The 18,547-nt window shown below is 43.0% G+C and overlaps 1 protein-coding gene across 1 annotated transcript in view; it reads right to left on the bottom strand.

Moving 5' to 3' along the window:
- Positions 1-238: 238 nt before the first annotated feature.
- The window catches only part of LOC115136986 (ankyrin repeat domain-containing protein 13B-like), a 35,478-nt gene continuing 17,169 nt past the window's right edge, over positions 239-18,547 (bottom strand). The window contains exons 4-15 of the mRNA XM_065024588.1: positions 14,074-14,119; positions 13,670-13,813; positions 12,400-12,616; positions 11,941-12,007; positions 11,554-11,635; positions 10,717-10,781; positions 10,239-10,375; positions 9,234-9,391; positions 8,116-8,337; positions 4,989-5,161; positions 4,354-4,430; positions 239-2,901 (exon numbers count right to left, since the gene is read on the bottom strand). Of these exons, the coding sequence (XP_064880660.1) occupies positions 2,700-2,901; positions 4,354-4,430; positions 4,989-5,161; positions 8,116-8,337; positions 9,234-9,391; positions 10,239-10,375; positions 10,717-10,781; positions 11,554-11,635; positions 11,941-12,007; positions 12,400-12,616; positions 13,670-13,813; positions 14,074-14,119 (1,590 nt within the window). The 3' untranslated portion in view covers positions 239-2,699. The remainder of the gene's footprint in view (positions 2,902-4,353; positions 4,431-4,988; positions 5,162-8,115; positions 8,338-9,233; positions 9,392-10,238; positions 10,376-10,716; positions 10,782-11,553; positions 11,636-11,940; positions 12,008-12,399; positions 12,617-13,669; positions 13,814-14,073; positions 14,120-18,547) is intronic.

The raw sequence follows: 18,547 nt of genomic DNA, 5'->3' as shown, positions 1-18,547 counted from the left end.
TTTTTTTTTTTACTAAGTACTTTACACCAATGTTTCAACTGCAGTGAAGATTATGCTGGTTTATACAGGTTATAGTATTGCCTGTTCCATGATGACATCCAGAGTAATTCTTAAGGACTTTTTCTTATCGTATAATTTTAACAGAACGTAGAACATCACTTTTAGACACTGGTTTGGTCCTGGAGATAAGTCATCTGATAAATTGTGAATGTTTAATGAAAGTAACAGGAATACCACAGACGTTCCAAAAAAAGAGAGTAGTTTTATTGACTTCCTTACATACGCCACAAAATGTTTCATTGCCTTTAGCTCCTACTTTGTGAAAACCAGCCACTTAAAATAATAATCTGGCAAGCTAAACAATAAATAGGAGTATGGACCAGACTCCTAATTTGTGCTGATGTCCTAATGTTCTTTGTTTTCAAAGTTTAAAAAAACAAGCAACTTGTGACAAAGAAATGAACACCCACACAAGTGTCGGCCATGCTGAAATGTCACACAAGTACCACTCCACTCCCCACGCAGACAAACACATCACAGCTCCATTCATATCGAGTGCAGAGGCTTTTTTTTCAGTAAAATAAACTCACAAAGCTCACCATGAAACTAATCTCCACCAGTCCCCATTTATGTCATCTCCTATTCTCTCTGTCTCACCTCTCCCTTCACAACAGAAACCTACAATATATGTGCTCCCTGTAATAACCTCTGTGAAAAAGATGGACCTACACTGAACAAAAATCTAAACGCAACATGTAAAGTATTGGTCCCATGTTTCGTGAGTTGAAATAAAAGATCCCAGAAATGTTCCATACGCACAAAAAGATTATTTCGCTCAAATTTTGGGAACACATTTGTTTGCATCCCTGTTAGTGAGCATTTCTTCAAGATAATCCATCCACCTGATCGATGTGGCATATCAAGAAGCTGATTAAACAGTATGCTCATTACAAAACCTTGTGCTGAGGACAATAATAGGTGCTTCTACACCTGCATTGCTTGCTGTTTGGGGTTTTAGGCTGGGTTTCTGTACAGCACTTTGAGATATCAGCTGATGTACGAAGGGCTATAAATAAATTTGATTTGATTTGAATAAAAGGCCACTCTAAAATGTGCAGTGTTGTCACGACAACCTGAGACATCTGTTTTCATTGTTTCAGGGAGCGTGCAGTTGACTGCAGGAATGTCCACTAGATCTCTTGCCAGAGAATGTAATGTGTATTACTCTACCATAAGCCTCCTCCAATGTCACACGTTTTTTTTTAGTAGTATGTTCAACTGGCCTCACAACCGCTGACTACGTGTAACCATGCCAGTCCTTGACCTCCACATCCGGCTTCTTCACCTGCGGGATCGTCTGGAGACCAACCACCCGGACAGCTGATGAAACTGTGGGTTTGCACAACCGAAGAATTTCTGCACAAACTGTCAGAAACCGTCTCAGGGAAGCTCATCTGCATGCTGGTCGTCCTCACAAGGGTCGTAACCGACTTCAGTGGGAAAATGTTCACCTTCGATGGCCACTGGCATGCTGGAGAAGTGTGCTCTTCACGGATGAATCCCGGTTTCAACTGTACCGGGCAGATGCCAAACAGCCTGATCAACTCTATGCGAAGGAGATGTGTCGTGCTGCATGAGGCAAATGGTCACATCAGATACTGACTGGTTTTCTGATCCATGCCCCTACTTTTTTTTCAGGTATCTGTGACCAATAGATGCACATCTGTATTCCCAGTCATGTGAAATCCATAGATTAGGACCTACTGAATTTATTTGAATTGACTGATTTCCTCAAATGAACTGTAACTCAGTAAAATCTTTGAAATTGTTGCATGTTGCGTTTATATTTTTGTTCAGTATGTATTCATTCATGTGTAGCCATATAGTGTAGGTCATGGTTATATATTAATATGAACTCCTGTCATAGTGTTATATCAATATGAACTCCTGTCATAGTGTTATAATATTAACATGAACGCCTGTCATAGTGTTATCATATCAATATGAACTCCTGTCATAGTGTTATCATATCAATATGAACTCCTGTCATAGTGTTATCATATCAATATGAACTCCTGTCATAGTGTTATCATATTAACATGAACTCTACAGGGTTATTATTCTATCTACATATTAGAACCACAAACAGTCATCAAGATTCCATCCAGTGTAAATACAGTACGTTTCGATTTTGCGCAAATCAAAGGAGGGGGGGGGGGAATGTAGTCCGTCCCTGTTTCATTACATTTTCTTTCATTTGGTGACTAATGAATAAGACCCAGGTCTGTGAAGTGGACACAAACCCCATCCCCCAATCACAGGACCGTTTATTAACGCATGGCCTTCACACACAAACACAATTTGTATTACCCTAGCACCACTGATGTGGTCGGTCAATGTAGCATTCCATTAAAGTATTTCTTCTTGTTTCTTGTTGTAAACTTGCACTGACTGCGAGTGCAGAGTGGCACCAGAGAGTAGTGAGTCTGTACTGTAGCTGTATCAGCACTGTAGAGCCCTGTTGTGCCACACAGATAGGCTCTTATTGAAGGAGCGCAGTGGGAAAGGGGATATGGGACGGTCGGAGGAGCAAGGCTGTCACAGCCAGGAGTAGGGTGCTCCTATTGACGACCTTCTCTGCACCTCCTCCTTCTCCTCCTTTCCCATACCTCCTACAGCCCATCTGGCCAATCAGGCTCTCATTTCTCCATGAGTGACAGCTGGATGGTCCGCTGCAGCTCCTCCTCCTCTTGCCGTCGCCGTAGCTCGGCCTCTGCCTGCTCCCGTGCCGACAGCTCCATGGCCAGGCGGAGCTGCTGGTCGTAGCTGCAGGCTGCGGGGGGCTTCTTGGTGGGCGTGTTACAGAGGCTGGCTGGAGGGCAAGGCTTGTGCTGAGGAGTCCTGGAGGAGGAGGAGGAGGGTGTGGGAGAGGAGACAATGGGGTTGGAAACCTGGTTATTGCATAAGGAAAATAGAGAAATTGACAGTGACAGTGGAAATGGTTGACAAATATGGTGGACCTAGATTTATTTTTGACCGGACTTAATTCGAGTAAGAAAGAGGTTGTCATGTGCACGCACGTATGTATGTGTACATGCAAACACACATCAACACAGAGACACACACACACAAACATATTTGTTTTACTATCCTTGTGAAGACCAAACAATTGATTGCCTTCAAAATTGTAATTTCCCCTAACCTTAAACCCAAACCTAACCCCTTATTATAACTCTAATTGTAACACTAAACCTATCCCCTAATTCTAACTATAATTGTAACACTAAACCTATCCCCTAATTCTAACTATAATTGTAACACTAAACCTATCCCCTAATTCTAACTATAATTGTAACACTAAACCTAACCCCTGAGCCTAAAATAGCTTTTTTCCTCGTGAAGACCGGTCGAAATGTCCCCACTTGTCTGAATTTTATCCTTAGTAAAGGTTAGTAAAACCACACACACACTCCAGCAGGTATATCTCACTGGTCACCCCCAAAGCCAATTCTTCCTTTGGCTGCCTTTCCTTCCAGTTCTCTGCTGCCAATGACTGGAACAAACTGCAAAAATCTCTGAAGCTGGAGATTCATATCTACCTCACTAGCTTTAAGCACCAGCTGTCAGAGCAGCTCACAGATCACTGCACCTGTACATAGCTCATCTGTAAATAGCCCGTCCAATCTAACTCCTCCCCATACTGTATCTATTTATTTTGCTCCTTTGCACCCCAGTATCTCAACTTGCACATTCATCCTCTGCACATCCTACCATTCCAGTGTTTAATTGCTATATTGTAATTACTTTGCCACCATGGCCTATTTATTGCCTTCCCTCTCTTATCTTCCCTCATTTGCACACACTGTATATAGACTTTTTCTACTGTATTATTGACTATATGTTTGTTTATTCCATGTGTAACTCTGTGTTGTTGTATGTGTCAAACTGCTCTGCTTTATCTTGGCCAGGTCGCAGTTGCAAATGAGAACTTGTTCTCAACTAGCCTACCTGGTTAAATAAAGGTGAAATAAAATAAACACACACACACACACACACAGTGCTAGTTTGAGTTGATTTAGCATGCAGTGTATTGTTTCTAGAGAGGGCATACAGGAGAGAGGCAGATCTACTATATATCAGTGGGGGCCAGTCACTCAGAGTGTATCTATTGTATGAGGTGCAGGCAAAGACAACAGTGTGTGCATGAATGTGAGTGAGTCCACAGTGACATTGTGTGCTGTGAACGCAGCCAGGAAGCTCCCTGGCCTCCAGTGTGCTGGAGAAGGGCGAGCCGAGGCTAAAGTAAACAAAGGCTGAGTAGGATAGCGAGTCGAGTGCGGAGAAAGCGCAGACCTTTGCAGGCGACTGGGGTCACAGGGAAGAGTACGTGTGCTGGGCTTGCTGTTGGTCAGCGCCTCCCAGATAGTCACCTATACACACACCAGGAAGTAGACAGACAGAGTCAGAGAGATAGTCACTCAACAAGACTCACCAAAGGCTTGTGTAATTTCAATGTTTCAATCTCAGTGTTGACAGTGGATTATGCCCTAGGATACTGAGTCAACTGTTTGTCTAGCTAGCTGATAGGATAGATTTATACTACATCTTCACAGTGTATCTGGTATTTGTAGATCTTTGCACAACTGTACACACTACTAATGCGATGTGCCTGTAGTTGATTAACATCCCGAACGAGCCCCCGAAATATGGTATTACTTTAGAGTTTTGGTTACGAGACTACCATACCTTATGTTCCAGTTAGGAACCAAGAGGACTACCATCATACCATACTTCATGTTCATTAGGCACCAAATGGCAGGAAACAAACTAAAACATGTAGGGACTACCTGGACTTGCCCAATAAGAAACGCTCATTTAAATTTTCCGTTGCAAAAAGTTTTCCAACGTTTTTCTTTGTGTTCTTTAATGAAGACGAGCCAGGTTTTGAGATGGCAGTAAGCCCTATGAGGGGCCAGAGTGAGTCTGACCTGGTCGTACTCAGAGCCAGCCTCCAGCAGACTCTGTTGGATGGCAAACTGCAGCAGGTCCTCCTCCTCATCACCACGCATGTTGTTTGCCCTCTGGTTGCCTCCCAGCACAGTGTAACCCTGAGGGGGCTCGAACACACACGGGGGGATCTCCCCTCCACGACACGACGCTGAATAGAGGGAGAGACACGGCACAGGAGTGATGGGATGTTATGGGTCATTCCTGTATTGCTGTGGCATCTGAGTCCCTTGCCTTAGCAACAATGAAAAACACTTTAAAAATGCCAAATAGTTACACATCATACTTTTTACATCATGTTTTTTTTAAATTGTATTAACTGTTTGTCAATTATTATACATAATGCAAGTATTTATACTGCAAGACTCTATGTTTATGCATTGTTTAAAGTACTTAGAACATTTGGCTTGTCCAAGACGCGATGAGTAGAGTTGTAGTTACATGTTTTTGGGATAGAGATAGCTATCTCTGATCCACCTCTACGCAGACGACACCATTCTGTATACTTCCGGCCCTTCTTTGGACACTGTGTTAACAACCCTCCAGGCAAGCTTCAATGCCATACAACTCTCCTTCCGTGGCCTCCAATTGCTCTTAAATACAAGTAAAACTAAATGCATGCTCTTCAACCGATCGCTACCTGCACCTACCCGCCTGTCCAACATCACTACTCTGGACGGCTCTGACTTAGAATACGTGGACAACTACAAATACTTAGGTGTCTGGTTAGACTGTAAACTCTCCTTCCAGACCCATATCAAACATCTCCAATCCAAAGTTAAATCTAGAATTGGCTTCCTATTTCGCAACAAAGCATCCTTCACTCATGCTGCCAAACATACCCTTGTAAAATTGACCATCCTACCAATCCTCGACTTTGGCGATGTCATTTACAAAATAGCCTCCAATACCCTACTCAACAAATTGGATGCAGTCTATCACAGTGCAATCCGTTTTGTCACCAAAGCCCCATATACTACCCACCATTGCGACCTGTACGCTCTCGTTGGCTGGCCCTCGCTTCATACTCGTCGCCAAACCCACTGGCTCCATGTCATCTACAAGACCCTGCTAGGTAAAGTCCCCCTTATCTCAGCTCGCTGGTCACCATAGCATCTCCCACCTGTAGCACACGCTCCAGCAGGTATATCTCTCTAGTCACCCCCAAAACCAATTCTTTCTTTGGCCGCCTCTCCTTCCAGTTCTCTGCTGCCAATGACTGGAACGAACTACAAAAATCTCTTAAATTGGAAACACTTATCTCCCTCACTAGCTTTAAGCACCAACTGTCAGAGCATCTTACAGATTACTGCACCTGTACATAGCCCACCTATAATTTAGCCCAAACAACTACCTCTTTCCCAACTGTATTTAATTAATTTATTTATTTTGCTCCTTTGCACCCCATTATTTTTATTTCTACTTTGCACATTCTTCCATTGCAAAACTACCATTCCAGTGTTTTACTTGCTATATTGTATTTACTTTGCCACCATGGCCTTTTTTGCCTTTACCTCCCTTCTCACCTAATTTGCTCACATTGTATATAGACTTGTTTTTTTTACTGTATTATTGACTGTATGTTTGTTTTACTCCATGTGTAACTCTGTGTCGTTGTATGTGTCGAACTGCTTTGCTTTATCTTGGCCAGGTCGCAATTGTAAATGAGAACTTGTTCTCAACTTGCTTACCTGGTTAAATAAAGGTGAAATAAATAAAATCTATTATTTTGAATGGTAAAAAGTGAACTAAAGTATTTAATATATTGTAAAGGCCACTAAAAAGAAAGAAAGCTATTAAAATAAATTCACTCATTATGAAGATACACAAGGACCTTGAGTATTCCCTCCAGTGGCAAACAGAAGGGGGAGGGGTTTATATTAAAGAAAAATTATTAGCCAATCACACCCTTTTAGAATGTCATACTTTTGAAGACTCCAATGATAATTTGGTAATGTCTAAATACAAAGTGTCATTGGTGGTACTCAATTTAATTTAAGGGAAAATCATATTGTGAGTAAAAATATGAATCATATCACTTTAGTAAATTATTTTGTAAAGGTTAATTACTCATGAATGATAGGGGATTATTATTATTATTTTTTGCCTATATAGACATACACAAACGTAATTATTATTCATGAGCTGGCCATAAACAATAACTGGTAATGCTGCATAGTTTTAGAAAGGTCTGGAACTCACCTTTCTGGTAATAATAGTTTTACATATCTGGGGTGTACTCACTTTTGAGGACACAAGCTCAAGCACAGAGTAGAAGTATTGTGAAAATATGAAAACCATATCTGATTTTTTTCCCTATTCAACAGAAGTGGGGCAATAGAGCTTGAGATGACTGAAATGCTTTCTAAATATGGCTCCGCTGAGGGAGTGGAAAGGAGAGCAGACAGATGGGCCTTTTCGGTGCTATAAGGTACGGACCCTACGGCGTTAACAGAACACTTTCTACGCCAAAATGTCAGTCGGAACCGGTCCAGAACCATATGGGGGACTTAACATCTAAGAGTTAGATTTGAGCTGTGGTCTCCATTTAATAACATCCTCAATTTCCTAAAATGTGTCACTGGTCATGTTACCGTCATTGGTGTTACTGCTGCTGTATTAGATGCATTTAGAATGGGAAAATGTATCCAAATATATTGAAATAGAAATGAGGTTCATATTTTTCCAAAATGTCATGCCCAAATCCCACCTCCATTCACAAACGACCCCTATGTTATGTTATTCTGAGTCAAAGTGTTTCCTGTCCAACCAGGTAAAACACTGACTTTGTCCTGGTCAAGTCATGTGATTGGGAAACACTCCTGGCCCTATTTGTAGTGTAAAGATGGAGTGTATCACAGGAGGTTGGTGGCACCTTAATTGGGGAGGATGGTCTCATGGTATTGGCTGGAGCGGAATAGTGGAATGGTATCAAATACATCAAGCACCTGGTTTCTATGTGTTTGATGCCATCGCATTTGCTCCGTTCCAGCATTATTATGAGCCGTCCTCCCCTCGGGGGAGGGGGTTAGTGTGTGTAGGTGTGTGTTTCTCACTCGTGGAGCTGGAGCTGGAGACACTAGAAGAGTCGCTGCCTGGGGAGGGGGTTAGTGTGTGTAGGTGTGTGTTTCTCACTCGTGGAGCTGGAGCTGGAGACACTAGAAGAGTCGCTGCCTGGGGAGGGGGTGTCTGTGTCAGTCCTGGGGCTGCTGTCCTTCTGTCCGTCCACCTCCCCCTCCACCCGGTCCGGCCCCGTCACAGACCCCTCCTCACACCCGTTCAGGTTCCCAAAGGTGATCCGGGCATTCAGGATGTGATAGATGGGAATTTCTGAGAAGACGAAGAGAAGTGAGAGAGATGTTTAGGATTTACGATTATCACTGGATTCATAATTAATGTGCAATAGGTGTAAATATTCCAAATGTTAAAAGTTGGGCAAATCCCAATGAATCATATTTGAGGCAGCATCTGAATGAAATTAAGGAGTAGCCACCCCTGACATAAGGACAGGAGGGTCAGCTTCAGTGGTGGAAAAAGTACCCAATTGTCATACTTGAGTTAAAGTAAAGATACCTTAATAGAAAATGACTCAAGTAAAAGTCACCCAGTAAAACACTACTTGAGTAAAAGAAAAAATACAATTTAAAAAAGTATCAAAAGTAAATGTAATTCCTTATATTAAGGAAACCAGACAGGGCAATTTTCTAGTTTTGTTAATTTACTGATACCCAGGGGCACACTTCAACACTCAGACATCATTTACAAATGAAACATTTGTATTTAGTGAGTCCGCCAGATCAGTGACAGTAGAGATGACCAGGGATGTTCTCTGTTTAGTGAGTCCGCCAGATCAGTGACAGTAGAGATGACCAGGGATGTTCTCTTGATAAATGTGTGAATTGGACCCTTTTCCTGTCCATTCAGAATGTAGAGTACTTTTGGGTGTCAGGGAAAATGTATGGAGTAAACAGTACATTATTTTCTTTAGGAATATAGTGGAAAAGTAAAAGTTGTCAAAAATATAAATAGTCAAGTAAAGTACAGATACCCCTAAAAAAAACGACTTAAGTATTAGTATTTTCAAGTATTTTTACTTAAGCACTTTAAACCACTGGTCTACTTTTGATAACCTCTCACTTTCTCTCCACTCTCACTACCATGATATGCCAGGTCTCTAGGATGCAAAGCAAACTATCTGGTTACGAGAGTGTCCCCTACTCCCTCACCGATCTTGACAGGGAAGCCGGGGGGCAGTCGCAGGGTAATGAAGTCCCTGAGCTTGGCGAAGAGGGCGTTGGAGATGGCCATGAGGTCAATGATGGGCGCCACCTGCTCCGCTAAGGACAGAGGATGGGACTCACACAGCCACAGCTTAGCCTTGAACCTGAGGAAACCGGGAAACATGTGCATATGCATATTATACAATGCACCTGACTCATGTTCAGAAAGGGTCAACGTTGCAGAATGTTTGGAAACGTAAAATGAAGAGTAGTCCCTCCCTGTTTAATTTCTGTTCTGTTAAGTGCCTAATGAAGACCACTGTGTTATACACAAGTACTACAAACAGTACAATGCAGTAACGTGTCACGCAGAAAGCATCTGTGTTGGTCACGCAGACATATTGAAAAACTCTGGGAGACTGGAACTCTACTTCTATCTCATCCTAGAACATTTATCAAATCCTGAGAGAATATTTTTAGCCTTGTAATTTGTTGCACTGCAAAAGATCGGCTTCACCATTGACTCGGCAATCAACTGTTCTCTAAAGCACTGTGTGTGCGGGGTTTCTGTTCAGGCCATTCCATGTTGACTTTCAACCGATGAGATAATGTACTAGTAGCCTAGTGATCGGGCTGGGACACCATCTCACTGTTGTCTTGTCACAATAACCAGCAGAATTCTAAACGACTATTGATGTGACATCCAGGTTCGTAGTCAATTACCGGATCACACATCATACGTAGATTGGATAGAAGGAAAACATGTACATGCATGGGCCAGAGCCAAAACACTTGACAGGGCCAGAGACATACTGTAGACGGCATCCAAAATGGCACCCTATTCCCTACATAATGCACTACATTGGGCCCTGGTCAAAAGTAATGCACTATAGAGGGAATAGGGTGCCATTTGGGATGCATACATATTGTATGGTTCTGGACAGGGCTATTATAGCCAAGGGCCCCAGGCATAGAGGTTGTTATAAGGGCTGTGATGGCTGTCGCTGTCACCTCTGAGTCTTGGTGGTGAGTTGACAGGGGTGGCCAATATCCCGGGTGCCCAGGGGCAGGTTGGGATTGAAGTACTCCTCGGCTGTCAGGGCTGTGGGGTTGGTCACGGCAGGACTTGACATCTGAGTCACTAGGGCCTGTTGAGAGGAGAGGAGAGGAGAGGAGAGATAAAAGGAGGGAGGGTGAAGAAAGAGAGCGAAAGAGAGAGGGAGAAGGAAGGAGGGTTAAGAGAGAGAGAGAGTGAGAGGATGAGAGAGGGGGATAAAGATTGTCAGCGGGTTTGCCGGCAGAAGCCAATTAAAATGGTCATCAATATTTGAGAGAGAAGAGAAGCCCAGGGACCTCTTTACTCATATCAATATTGACAGCTATGTTGGCTTATGATTCACTGTAGCAATAAGGTCAAATCCATATGCAATGATGAGGATTAGGATTGATGATTGTGATGAGGAGGATAATGATGACTGTGACCACTAACCCCATTGTTGGGCCCCACGTGTTGCTCGGCGATCCCTAGGAAGTTCTGAAGGGGCGTCTTACCGCCTGAGGAAAAGGTCACATCAGTGGAACATACATGAGAGGAACTCAGAGCAAGTCAATGACCATAGAAATAGGGTTAGTAGGAATTTTGGAATGTTGACGTGGTAGTGGAGGCGGGAATGTCTGTTCTACTAATACTATTTCTATGTCTGCAACACTAACCTAAGAATTCTCGACTGGTGTCTCTCATCAATTTTGGAGGGATGGAGATGGGATAAGGGACCGGGGGAGTTGGGTTCTTGGAGGGAGGGCTTTGAGAGGGACGGGGCCGGTGATCAGAACAGAGCACTTTGCTGGGAAGCCCAGGGAGGGAAAAACAAGGACAATAGTCTTCTCTGACCAAGGAAATGACTGGAAAATGCTTTAGGGCCACTTGTTGGAGCTTCAGTGCAATTATCCTATTCAGAGCCTCTCGACAGGGGTGTGTCTATTAGTGCAAAACATAGCTAAATATTTTGCAACCCAAACAAGCGTTTCTTATTGGACAAGTTCAGGTTAGTCCTTCCCCGTTTCAGCCTGTTTTCTTCCTAGTGAATACACTCCAGTTTATTTAGGGCTGTATCCTGACCTGAGATCAGCGCGCTCAACTCAAATCTTCGCACAATCCTCCCATTGAAGTCAATGAATGACTTACACCAAAGTCTATGCTGCACACGCTTATCTCAGCTCCGAATTGAGCCCTTTTACTGCATCTAAGCCAAGACGTGGAAGATTACCAGAAATGACGCAAGGGGATTTTTAAACAAATAGGTAGAACTTCAGCAAAGAGAGACACCTTTGGGCTTCGCCTTGAGTGGCTCACTGAGATGGTCCGTTCGGGTTCGAGTGATCAGTTCCACATTGGAGGCGCCGTACACCTAACAGAGACGACAAGGACAAGTAGCGTGTCATGGTTATGAGACTCTGGATAAATAGCGCACTATATAGGGAAGAAGGTACCAATTGGGACGCATTCGGTGACTGATTTAGGTTAGTGATGTAGTAGGGAGGTGGGCTCACTGCTGAGTCTATGTATATTGATAGTGCTTTACTCTAGAACCAGCGCTCAGGAAACAGATCACATTATATACTGTACGTCTTGAACTTTAGAGTGTTTTATTTCATTCGGGCAAAACCAAATCGAAAGCCAGGGATAGAAGGATTAATGACTCCATGTCTGTACCTTAGCCTCGTACCCGTTCACCATCTCTGTCTTCTCACTGCGCCAGCCAAGGATGCCAGTCTTATTCCTGCCAGACAGACAGAGATAGCCAGACACAAAACAACAGGTCAGACTTCGAGGTGGTCTTCTCCCTCCCTTCAATTCATATTCAGAAATGGATTATTGGCATGTCGAGCGTACCGCTGAAGCTGCCAAAACGACAGAGGTGACACTCAGCAAGCAATACATGATGATTACACATTCTCACCTCCCCCTCTCTCACTTTTTTATACAATCTGACCTGCGTGAGAGATGTGTCTGGTCTTGCACTTAGTGACCCCCCTCCCTCCCTACCTCTCCTCTTCTCCTCGTTCCCTTATCCCTCACTCACTACCATTGTTCTACTCCCTTTCTTTTCCATACCCATCTCTGACCTTGCTCAATGCTAACCCTCTTTCTCTCGTTCCCTCCGTCTCTCACCTCTCAAAGGTGATGTTTTTGGTGTCTAGCTGGGTGGTGACCACGGGGGCGGAGAGGCGGGCTGCCACCTGCTCCTCGCTGGGCAGTAGTGCCCCCAGGAGGCCCAGGCCGGTAGTGCCCCGCTGAGGCGAGGGAGACGTCAGAGAAGACACACACAGGGTCTCACAGAACACCAGCTGTCTGTCGTGGTCCACCTCCATCACCACCGCACTGGAGTCTGACGGATAGACAGAGAGGAGGAGTAGTTAGAGAGAGAGAGAGAGCGAAGGGGTTAGAGAGAAAGATGGGTTAGATAGAGAGGGAGAGAGAGAGGTTGGGTTAGAGAGACCGAGGAAGAGGAGGAGGATGGGTTAGAGACACTGATAAACGGACAGAAATGGATTTAGACAGAGATAGAAAGAAAGACGGGTTAGAGAGAGGGAGAGGAGGAAGATGTGAGAGTGACAGAGAGAGACTGAAAGATGGATGGATTAGAAAGAGACGGGAAGAGAGAGAAAGACAGGTTAGAAAGAGACGGGAAGGGAGAGAAAGACAGGTTAGAAAGAGACGGGAAGGGAGAGAAAGACAGGTTAGAAAGAGGCGGGAAGGGAGAGAAAGACAGGTTAGAAAGAGACGGGAAGGGAGAGAAAGACAGGTTAGAAAGAGACGGGAAGGGAGAGAAAGACAGGTTAGAAAGAGACGGGAAGGGAGAGAAAGACAGGTTAGAAAGAGACGGGAAGGGAGAGAAAGACAGGTTAGAAAGAGACGGGAAGGGAGAGAAAGACAGGTTAGAAAGAGACGGGAAGGGAGAGAAAGACAGGTTAGAAAGAGACGGGAAGGGAGAGAAAGACAGGTTAGAAAGAGACGGGAAGGGAGTAAGACAGGTTAGAAAGAGACAGACAGAGAGTAAGAGCGACATGGACAGAAAGGAGGAGGAACAGTTAAACTAAAGAGAGCACTAGAGGTAGACAAGAGTTGGTTCAGACTCACATATGGAGGAGGAGAGTCGAGAGAGACTGAAAAGAAAGGTCATATAGACCGAAATGGAGTGCAACAGAAAGACGGAGGAGGACCATTTAAAAAGATGGAGGAGTCACTAAAAGACAGTGAGAGGAAGTTCTATCAAAACAAGATATGGAGAGATCTGTCAGACAGTGACTAACTTAATGATGACAGTGAGAGGGGGAAAGAAGGAAGGAAGCCCTGTGACAATAGAAAAGAGGACTCGACCACACATACACACACAGACTATCGCACACACAAACATACACACTGGCCCCTGAACCCTGACCTTGACCCCGGAAGATGAAGCTTCGGTTTCCTCTCTGCCAGGTCATCTGATCAAAGCCCATGAGAGTGGTGTCTACACGCAGACACTGGCCACTCTTCCACACGCGGTACGTGTCACTGGGACAGATACGAGACACCAGCGGCACTAAGAAAGAGAGAGAGACAACCATAGAAATATAATTCCTAGAATGGCCATTCTAGTCAATGGCCCTGTGATGGGTGGACTGGTGGCCATTTTGAGTGTGATTTTTGGGGGGTCTAAATAATTCAGGGATTCTATTTCTCTGGAGACAATGCAGACCCACAGAGAAAGGAAGTCTGTCACCATATACAGTCAAGCAGGAAGCCATAATCCATACAGGTAAACATCTGAGAGACCGAAAACATGTATTAATTATGACTTACCCCAGCTAGTAAACTCCCATTTCATCTCCACGTAAAAGTCCTGAGCCTTGAGCAAAAGAGAGAGAGAGAGAGAGAAATATAGACCCACAAATTCCAATTGGCTAAACTTAAACTCTTTAACATCCTTCTCAGCTCTGGCATCTACCCCAATATTTGGAACCAAGGACTGACAACCCCAATCCACAAAAGTGAAGCCAAATTTGACCCCAATAACAACCTTGGGAAATGCGTAAACAGCAACCTTAGGACAATCCTCTGCGTTATCATTTACAGCTGACTTGTACATTTCCTCAGTGAAAACAATTTCAAATTGGCTTTTTAAAAAATTACCTTACAACAGACCACGTATTCACCCTGCACAACCTAATTGACAAACAAACAAAACAAAGGCAAAGTCTTCTCGTGCTTTGTTGGCTTCAAAAAAGCGTTTGACTCAATTTGGCATGAGGGCCTGCTATACAAATTGATGGAAAGTGGTGTTGGAGAAAAACATACGACATTATAAAATCCATGTACACAAACAACAAGTGTGCGGTTAAAATTGGCAAAAAACAAAAACATTTCCACAGGGACATGGGGTGAGACAGTGATGCAGCTTAAGCCCCACCCTCTTCAACACACACACACACACACACACACATATATATATCAATGAATTGGCGAGGGCACTAGAACAGTCTGCAGCACCCGGCCTCACCCTACTAAAATCTGAAGTCAAAAATGTACTTGTTTGCTTATGATCTGGTGCTTCTGTCCCCAACCAAGGAGGGGCTACAGCAGCACCTGGATCATCTGCACAGATGCTGTCAGAATAAAATTTGACATACCAATTAGGATCTGGCTAAAAATACTTGAATCAGTTATAGAACCCATTGCCCTATGGTTGTGAGGTCTGAGGTCCACTCACCAATTAAGAATTCACAAAATGGGACAAACACCAAATTAAGATGCATGCAGGATTCAGCAAAAATATCCTCCGTGTACAACGTAAACTACCAAATAATGCATGCAGAACAGAATTAGGCCGATACCCGCTAATTATCAAAATCCAGAAAAGAGCCTTTAAATTCTACAAACCTTCCCAAACAAAGCCATCACCTACAAAGAGATGAACCTGGAGAAGAGTCCCCTAAGCAAGCTGGTCCTGGGGCTCTGTTCTCAAATACAAACAGACCCCACAGAACCCCAGGACAGCAACACAATTAGACCCAACCAAATCATGAGAAAACAAAATGTATTTAACTAGGCAAGTCAGTTAAGAACAAATTCTTATTTACAATGATGGCCTACCGGGGATCAGTGGGTTAACTGCCTTGTTCAGGGGCAGAACAACAGATATTTACCTTGTCAGCTTGGGGATTCGTTCCAGCAACCTTTCGGTTACTGACCCAACGCTCTAACCACTAGGCTACCTGCAGCCCCATAGTTACTTGACAAACTGGAAAGAATTAACTAAAAAACTGAGCAAACTAGAATGCTATTTGGCCCTAAATAGAGAGTCCACAGTGGCAGAATGCCTGACCACTGTGACGGAGCCAAAATTAAGGAAAGCTTTGACTATGTACAGACTCAGTGAGCATAGCCTTGATATTGAGAAAAGCCGCCATGGGCAGACTTGGCTCTCAAGAGAAGACAGGCTATGTACACACTGCCCACAAAATCAGGTGGAAACTGAGCTGCACTTAACTTCTTGGTGACAGGGAGCAGTATTTTCACATCCGGATGAAATGCATGCCCAAATTCAACTGCCTGCTACTCATCCCCAGAAGATAAGATATGCATATTATTAGTCGATTCGGATAGAAAACGTTCGGAAGTTTCTAAAACTGTTTGAATCATGTCTGTGAGTATAACATAACTTATTTAGCAGGCGAAACCCCGAGGACAAACCATTCCGATTTTGTTTTTTGAGGTCACTCTCTTTTCAATGAGTTTTCATTGGGAATCCAGATTTCTAAAGGGACCTTCTTGCAGTTCCTACCGCTTCCACTGGATGTCACCAGTCTTTAGAAATTGGTTGAGGTTTTTCCTTTGTGTAATGAAGAATTAGCCCTGTTCAGAACGAGGGTCACTTGTAGTGTACTGTTACATAGAGGCGCGTGACTAGAAAGCTAGCTACAGTTTGTTTTCCTCCTGTATTGAACACAGATCCTCCCATCTTCAATTTGATCAATTATTTACATTTAAAAAATACCTAAAGTTGTATTACAAAAGTAGTTTGAAATGTTTTGGCAAATTTTACAAGTAACTTTTGAGATATTTTGTAGTCACGTTGTACAAGTTGGAACCGGTGTTTTTCTGGATCAAACGTGCAAAATAAATTGACATTTTGGATATATATCGACGGAATTAAATCGAACAAAAGGACCATTTGTGATGTTTATGGGACATATTGGAGTGCCAACAAAAGAAGCTCGTCAAAGGTAAGGCATGAATTATATTTGTATTTCTGCGTTTTGTGTCGCGCCTGCAGGGTTGAAATATGGTTTCTCTCTTTGTTTACGGAGGTGCTATCCTCATATAATAGCATCGTTTGCTTTAGCTAAAAAGCCTTTTTGAAATCTGACATGTTGGCTGGATTCACAACAAGTGTAGCTTTAATTTGCTATCTTGCATGTGTGATTTAATGAAAGTTTGATTTTTATAGTAACTTATTTGAATTTGGAGCTCTGCATTTTCCCTGGCTTTTGGCCAGGCATCCCACATATCCCAGAGAGGTTCTTCTTAACCTCCTGCCAAATGTATGACCACATATTTCCCTCAGATTACACAGACACAAAAAATCATTTGAAAACAAATCCAATTTTGATAAACGCACATATCTATTGGGTTAAATACCACAGTGTGCAAGATTTGTGACCTGTTGCCACAAGAAAAGGGTAACCAGTGAAGAGCAAACACCATTGTAAATACAACCCATATCTCATATGTTTATTTATTTTCCCTTTTGTATTTTATCCATTTGCACATCATTACAACACTGTATATATACATAATATGACATTTGAAATGGCTTGATCCTTCTGGAACTTGTGTGAGTTTAATATTTACTTTTCCCTTTTTATTGTTCATTTCACTTGTATTGGCAATGTAAACATATGTTTCCCATGCCAACAAAGCCCCTTGAATTGAATGGAATTGAGAGAGAGAGGGAGAAAAGGGAGAGACACCCATACACACAGAACAGGGACAAGAGAGTGAGAAAGGAAGACACCACAGGAAAAAAAGAGAGAAAGAGAGTAATTTTGTTGGCGTGGCCAGGAACAAAGGACAGTAAGCTGTTCCAATCCCATCCCAGGGCTGGTGGTGAGCCAGACAGATGTGGAGGAGGAGGGATTAATAGAGCTAGTGGGGGGAGTGCAGCGTTCTGGACTTGGGAGGGAGAGAAAAAGAGAGAGGGGTGAGGAAAGGAGTCCACATCAATCATAAACTGTGTCCGTGGACATTGGATATCTGTATCCGTACACATTGGATATCTGTATCCGTACACATTGGATATCTGTATCCGTACACATTGGATATCTGTATCCGTACACATTGGATATCTGTATCCGTACACATTGGATATCTGTATCCGTACACATTGGATATCTGTATCCGTACACATTGGATATCTGTATCCGTACACATTGGATATCTGTATCCGTGCACATTGGATATCTGTAGCCTAGTGGTTAGAGTGTTGGACTAGTAACCGAAAGGTTGCAAGTTCAAATTCCCGAGCTGACAAGGTACAAATCTGTCATTCTGCTCCTGAACAGGCAGTTAACCCACTGTTCCTAGGCCATCGTTGAAAATAAGAATTTGTTCTTTTAACTGACTTGCCTAGTTAAATAAAGGTAAAATACAAAAATATCTGTATCCGTGCACATTGGATATCTGTATCCGTACACATTGGATATCTGTATCTGTACACATTGGATATCTGTATCCGTACACATTGGATAGCTGTATCCGTACACATTGGATATCTGTATCCGTACACATTGGATATCTGTATCCGTACACATTGGATATCTGTATCCGTACACATTGGATAGCTGTATCCGTACACATTGGATGCAGTAATCACAATATAGTGGATATATCCAGGAAAGCCAAAGTTCCAAAAGCTGGGCCTAAAATAGTATATATTTTGCTGTGGATGATGTATAAAAAATTTTTGTTGTTGGTCTGACGTGATTAATAAGGAGCATCCAGACGCTGCACTTGATGAATTTATTAAATTGCTTCTTCCAATTACTGATTAACATGCACCTGTTAAGAAACTGACTGTTAGAAGTGTTAAGGCTCCATGGATTGATGAGGAAACTGACTGTTAGAAGTGTTAAGGCTCCATGGATTGATGAGGAAACTGACTGTTAGAAGTGTTAAGGCTCCATGGATTGATGAGGAAACTGACTGTTAGAAGTGTTAAGGCTCCATGGATTGATGAGGAAACTGACTGTTAGAAGTGTTAAGGCTCCATGGATTG

Source organism: Oncorhynchus nerka, linkage group LG11 (assembly GCF_034236695.1).
Source record: "Oncorhynchus nerka isolate Pitt River linkage group LG11, Oner_Uvic_2.0, whole genome shotgun sequence".
NCBI classification, from domain to species: domain Eukaryota; kingdom Metazoa; phylum Chordata; class Actinopteri; order Salmoniformes; family Salmonidae; genus Oncorhynchus; species Oncorhynchus nerka.
This window is presented reverse-complemented; position numbering and strand designations above follow the sequence as displayed.